The following is a 6,693-nucleotide window of genomic DNA, read 5'->3' as shown; positions in this document are numbered from 1 at the left end:
TAGACCAATCACAGTACAAGATTCCTTAAAAGGCCATGACTTCACAATAGGTTAATCACAAAGCGCCAGCACTGTACCTTTAGGGGACAGCCGTCATTATTCACTAGCTATCACGTTTAATCAAAAACCTTAAACATGCTCCCCACAAGAATAGAAGCTTCCAATGATAGTCATATCTCGACCAATCATTCTCTACCTTTCTGGCTATAAATACCACACTTGGACCAACGGATTAAGAAACTTAACTCTCTCACTCTTATAATTACTCTCTCAATACTTATACTGACTGACACGCCAAATAATGGTTACAAGAAGACCCCATATTCCATTTCACGTAACAAGCTCACAATGTTCTATTTTACAGGTGCGACCGATACTGACTCATAGAGATCAGATTACACCAAACCCCCAACTGAGATATTGGGTCAACCCTCTTAGGGTCAAACTAGTGTATCTTTAACAACCAAACTAGTAAACAGCCTAAAACTTAATACAGGAAAATGTAATTACATTAAACTACATCATTTTCAAAGTTGTTATTCTATGAAGTTTTATCTTAAAACAACATTAAGGTTTAGCCATCAATTTTAAAACAATAATAATGAAGATAATAATTTCCCTTTACACAAACACACTTCTCTCTCTCTAGCTCTCTAGCTTGCTTATTAGCTTACCCTATCTTTTGTCTTTAATCTGGAAAAGTTGGAATTGGATGCTTCTTTAAAACTCTTTTATTATTTCTGCATATCCCCCATTCTTTCTTGTCATTGCTTGCACCAATCTTGCATTTGATGCTGTTTTTCTCTTACCCATTTCTTCCAGTTCATCTTTTACCCATTATAGTTTCAATCCGAATTTGATCCTAAATTCTTGTCTTTGATTATGGGCATTTGTTCTGCATAACATGAACTCAAAACATTCAAGAAGGAAGCCCATTAATCTTGATTGTTTGTTTGTTTTTAGGGTAGTGAGGGAATCTTGTTTATTATTATATTAATATTAGATAAAAAATAAAAGAAAGGAATCTACTTTCTTTTTAGGTAATCACAGCAGCAAGCAGCTGTAGCTTAGCAACAACTACTGTCTATTCACTCTACTTTACTTTACTTACTTTATGCTCTGAAAGGTTTACACTTTCTTGTCTTACAATTTCACTTTTCATCTTTGATCATCATGGCATTTTGAAGGGTGGGTGGATTGGTGGTGTATGTCAAGATTTTATGCCCTGCTACACTGGATTTCATTTCATTTCATTTGCATCCATGGCCTGTAAAGCTGCCATTTTGTTCCTTGGTTAGTCTTGCAAGATATCATGACTAACCCTAAGAACCTATTTTTGGTCAAACCCTTAAATCTTTTTTCAACTTTACTTACCCCTATATTGTTTCTTTGTTTAGCTAGTTAGTTCTTGATTGGGGGGTTTCCTTAGCTTGATAGGTATTACTTAGATCCTCCTATATTACTTACTTTTTCCCCTTTTACTTTTCTTGTTCTTGTTCTTGGTTCATAACAACATATGGCTTCTTCTGAGGATGAGAACAATAATAATAATAATATTAATATTAATAATAATGATAGTGAAATGGGCTTTCAATATAGAGGTGAAATGAGCTCAGGATCCATGTTTAACAACAAGTCTTCAAGTGGGTCTGGTAATCTATTTGGATCAGGTTGGGATCCACTTGAGAGTTTTGGCAGGTCATCAGCTTACCCATCTGGGATTGAGACTCATCAGGGTCTTCTTCACCATTATCAATCTGGTACTGGTTCTGGGTCTGGTTCTGGTTCAGCCATTGGTGATTTGGTTCCAAAGCTTGGGTCTTTTGGAAGTGGGAGTTTCTCTGAAATGGTCAATCCTTTTGCTAATATTAATCCTGAGTGTGGGCCATCTTCTTCACCTAATAACAGAGACAAGAGAAGATTTAATCCCATTTTGGTACCAGTTTCTAACATTCCTTTTTCATAAAAATTGAATCTTGATCTTGTTAATGTGTTTTCTTGATCCTGTTAACCCATTTTGGCACCATTTTACTTCAAATTTATTTAAAAAAAAAATAAATCTTGATCTTGTTAATGTGTTTCTTGATCATCTTAACCCCATTTTGGCACCATTTTACTTCACTTTTTATTTATAAAAAATAATCTTGATCTTGTTAATGTGTTTTCTTGATCCTGCTAGCCTCATTTTGGTACCATTTTACTTCAAATTTTATTAAAAAAATTGAATCTTGATCTTGTTAATGTGTTTTCTTGAGACTGTTAACCCCATTTGGTACCATTTTACTTCAAGTTTTATTAAAAAAAATTGAATCTTGATCTTGTTAATGTGTTTCTTGATCCTGTTAATGTGTGTAGAATGGTGAAAGAGAACAAAGAAATGATCTGTCTGGTGATACTACTTCAGAGAAAGATGAAAAGAAACAGAGAGTTGATTCAAGAGGCAAACAAATGGGATCACAAGTTAAAGACAATTCTGATAGTGGAGGTGCACCTAAAGACAACTACATTCATGTGAGGGCTAAAAGGGGTCAAGCTACAAACAGCCACAGTCTTGCAGAAAGGGTAAAGATTGTGTCTTTCTTAACAATTTTGAAACTTTTGTGTCTTTTGTTTCAATTGTTGATTATAGAAGTTGGGTCATTCAGGTTAGGAGAGAAAGGATTAGTGAGAGGATGAAATTGCTCCAAGAAATTGTTCCTGGCTGCAATAAGGTAATCTAAACTCACTAGGTTTCATAATTCATATTGTGTTGTTTATTTGTGGTTTTTGAGGTTTTGATGTGTTTAATTCTTGTTAATTTGGGTGAAGATTACTGGAAAAGCTGTAATGCTTGATGAGATTATCAACTATGTTCAATCACTCCAGCAACAGGTGGAGGTATGTGATCTTTTTCTACTCATAAATGGCATAAATCAAATGAATAGTACATGTTTTCATGTTTATATCAGATCCAAATTAGGTACAATTGTATTGAAGTCTATATATATATTTAATGCCCCTTTTGTTGTAGGGTATCCTTTCATTTTATTATTTTTCTCCACATTGTACTCTGTATATTGTGGTACTATTTTGGTGAATCTTTGGGTCATATAGTTCTGCAAAACAACTAACAGATTCTGGTGAAATATTGAATTTTTACAGTCTTTAACTTTTTCATTATCCAAATTACAGTTATTTTTATGGGAATTTAGTTTGGTCATCAAATCTTTATTGTTTTATAACTATTAAAGTCAACTACTTTGTTTTGAATTTGATTATCTCTCCACTTAATTGTGATTTTCTTGATCAAAGACATGATCTTGAAAGCCTTGTCCTTTTAACATATCAATAAAAAGAGGTAAATGTTTGGATTTTAATGTCGAGTTTGTATAATAACTTCTCTTTTTCTGCAGTTTTTATCAATGAAACTAGCCACGGTGAACCCTGAAATCAACGTTGATATTGACCGCCTTGTGTTTAAAGATGTAAGTTCATTAATATCACCAAATTTAACAAATGAGTAGTACCATAATGGATTTTTTTTTAAAAAAAAAACTTTATTTCATATATGTGTAGATGCTTCATTCACGGGCCGGCACTTCAAATCCGGCTTATGGATTTGGGCCTACATTAAGCCCATCTCATTCTTACCCACATGGGAGCTTGCCTGGTATTCCAACTACAACTGCAACAATGCATCCTATCCATCCTCAGGTACTAACATTAACCAACACTATTTATATCATTGAAGTCGTGTGGAAGTATATGTAATCATTTTGTAATGTTACAGCCAGTATGGGATAATGATCTTCACAACCTTCTACAAATGGGATTTGATGCTAATCAGGGCATTAATAATCTTGGACCGAATGGTAATTGCTATATAAATCTTTCTAATGTCACTAGCAAAGTATATATAATCATTGATAATTTTGTATTATTCTTTAACAACGGGTTGTGTTTTGTGTTTTGCAGGACGAACAAAGATGGATCTTTAGAAACTTGGATAATGATGAAGTGATTTAACTTTTCTTCTAACAAAAACTTTTGATGAAGTTGAAGTTGGAAATGAATTAAAAAGAAATCAAGTTTTCAGAAGACGAGTTGTATAGGTTATCCCAACTCCTAACTGTTTGTTCTTCAAGTTTTAAAAGAAGATGACTCGTTAAATTTTACAAACCATGTACATTTAAACGGATATAAGGAAAAAATGGGACTTGGTTTGAGTAAGGAGTTTCGCGTGATGTTTGATGGGGTTTTTATCGCGTTAAACAGTTCAAAACGAAAAATTAGCGTAAAAGAGTGTTGATTGTTAGGACAAAACAAGAAAAATGGTGTGATTATATTAGGAAATATATTGGTGTATTGGTTTGGGAATGAAGGATTTGAGGTTTTTGTTGTTAAACCTTTGTTTCTTCATGCACATTGATTTGTTAATGATGATTCTTGCTCACTGTTTGTTTAGTAAGAACTGTTGTGAATGGTTTGGTGTCTTATATAAGTGTTTGCAGGTTATATTTTCTATTTGAGAACTAGTTATCATCCTAAACTTATGATTTGGTTCACTAAATAACATATATTGTAATTATCTTTATCATAATTAAGAGTTTTGACAAGAAGTTCATGTTTCATTTGTAATCACCCACATTATAAAGAGTTTTACATTTTTCTACATGACTATGCAACGATGACAACCATCACTCACAAATGCAGACCAAGGGTGTGTTTGGTTGGGTCTGAATGGGCCTATTCAGAGGATAATGTCTGGTTCGCTCAGATTTGAAGGTGTTTGGTTTGTTAACATTATACATCTGAATGGCTCCATCATCCTCTTATTCGTTCAGATTAAAATTGAAGCTGAATGGTTCAGAGACAATTTTACCCACACACAACACCATAGCTGGCTCTTTCTTTCTCCTTCTCTTCTGGCTACCAGCACAACACCACCACTTGATTTCAACCCGATTTCAAGCACAAAAAAGGTATGATTTTTGTTTCCCTACTTGATTTCTACTTATGTTTCCCCACCGTCAGTCGATTTCTACCTCTGGGGTTTGAATGGCTAGGCCTAGAAGCTAGGGTTTATAGTATGAACGGCTAATTGATGTTTAGTTTAAGTTAATTGATCAATTTCGTTGATTCTTGCTTTGGTTCTAACAGATAAAAAAATGAGGTACATGTTCTTAAAAACCCTAATTTTTGAATTCAAGGTGTCAAGAATATTTAATTAAATGCCATAGATTAAGATTATTTACTTATGTTACTGGAAATACAATGTATGATTATATTATATAGTTATGATTTTTTAAAATAAACTAAAATGGTTTGTATCTAGCTACTTGAATCCACATGATGTTTTATATGAAAGTGTTATAATTTATTAATGTAGTGAGTACATTTGGATAATGTAAAGATTCCTTTGCTTGGAATCATGATTTAGTTTCAAAGAGGTTATAATTAAGTAGTACTTGCTGCTACTCATAGTATACTTAATCGCTCAAATGAGTTTATAAGTGAAATGAATGCAATTGTAAATATCAATGGACACGATCCATTGTGCTTGGGTTGGGTCATCATTTACGTGTCTTTTAAATTTCAATTAGTTGGTCTAGAGGCATAAAAAGATGTGGAAACCATCCCGTATTTTATATCGTTTCGAAGCTTTATAAGTCAACGTTACTTAGATTTTTAGTTTGGGGCATGAAACTAAGTGTAAGTGGGAAAAATCGTTAAAGCGACTTAATTTTGCTTTTATATGATTTTTTTTTCATAAGTAATCATGATACATACGAATTTGAATGATTTTTAAAGCGACTTAATTTTGCTATTTAAAAAGGGCTAGCAATTGTTGCGCGTTTTCCTTCAGTTTTCAGTTTCGATGTAAACTCACCACTCTTTAATGATTAAAATTATCAATTTATTGAAGTTAAAAAAATCATGATTAGATTTATTAGGAAGCTTAATTTGGTATATCAGTTTATGTATCTATGACTCTGCTTAATTTGGAATGTGATAAAGAGAATCACCAAACCAATGTTTTGGTTGAATACAAAATTATACATAAATTATAATCCATCGCATATGTATATGCGTGTAAAAAAAGTTCTTTTTGACCCTGTATGTGTGTAATTATAGTGTTGAACATCATCCTTTTGAAGTTAAATTTATTTGATCATGTTTGCCAATCCAGAAAGCAGAGGATGGCAGCGATTTCTCATCTTAGTGATGAAATCCGGAGCTTTATAATCACTCTTTTGGCGACATCAGCCAATGGGGCGGCTGATCTTGCCCGCTTTGTAGCCACGTAAGCATTTGAAGGACCTTCTATGCCTATGTGCTCGAGCTGGAAATCAAGCTGCTCAGTCCATGCTGGGAAAGGTTATCTTAAACAAGTGTTTTTAAATTTTTTTTGATCCGCCAACACGTTTTCCATTTTGTGACTAGTGATGTGATATTTGGCAGGCTCTACTACACAACGATGCTTTTTTCTGGGTCATGATCTTGGATCAAAATGCATTAGCGAATGGGCTTCTACGCCATCAGAGACTTGTGAGGAGGTTTATTTCTGATGCTAGTGATGAAGATATTTCTATAATGCGTATCCCGTTGTTCAGCTACATGATCTCGTTTTTGGGCTATCGCGAGGCTTGTGAGGAGGCTTAATTCTGTGTTTTATTAGGTAATTTTTACGGTTCGTGACCTCGGGTGAAGACG

The 6,693-nt window shown here is 33.7% G+C and overlaps 1 protein-coding gene across 1 annotated transcript; it reads left to right on the top strand.

The window, feature by feature from the left end:
* The first annotated feature begins 589 nt into the window (after positions 1-589).
* Positions 590-4,205, top strand: LOC143557706 (uncharacterized). Its single transcript, XM_077046714.1, has 8 exons — positions 590-1,936; positions 2,356-2,562; positions 2,646-2,711; positions 2,809-2,877; positions 3,393-3,464; positions 3,556-3,693; positions 3,770-3,851; positions 3,955-4,205. The coding sequence occupies exons 1-8, from the start codon at positions 1,517-1,519 to the stop codon at positions 3,975-3,977; spliced, it is 1,077 nt and encodes a 358-aa protein (XP_076902829.1). The 5' UTR covers positions 590-1,516; the 3' UTR covers positions 3,978-4,205.
* Positions 4,206-6,693: the final 2,488 nt, after the last annotated feature.

This window comes from Bidens hawaiensis, unplaced genomic scaffold (genome assembly GCF_021521415.1).
Source record: "Bidens hawaiensis isolate Kalapana, Puna unplaced genomic scaffold, B.hawaiensis_p1.1 tig00019083_1, whole genome shotgun sequence".
NCBI lineage: Eukaryota > Viridiplantae > Streptophyta > Magnoliopsida > Asterales > Asteraceae > Bidens > Bidens hawaiensis.
This window is presented reverse-complemented; position numbering and strand designations above follow the sequence as displayed.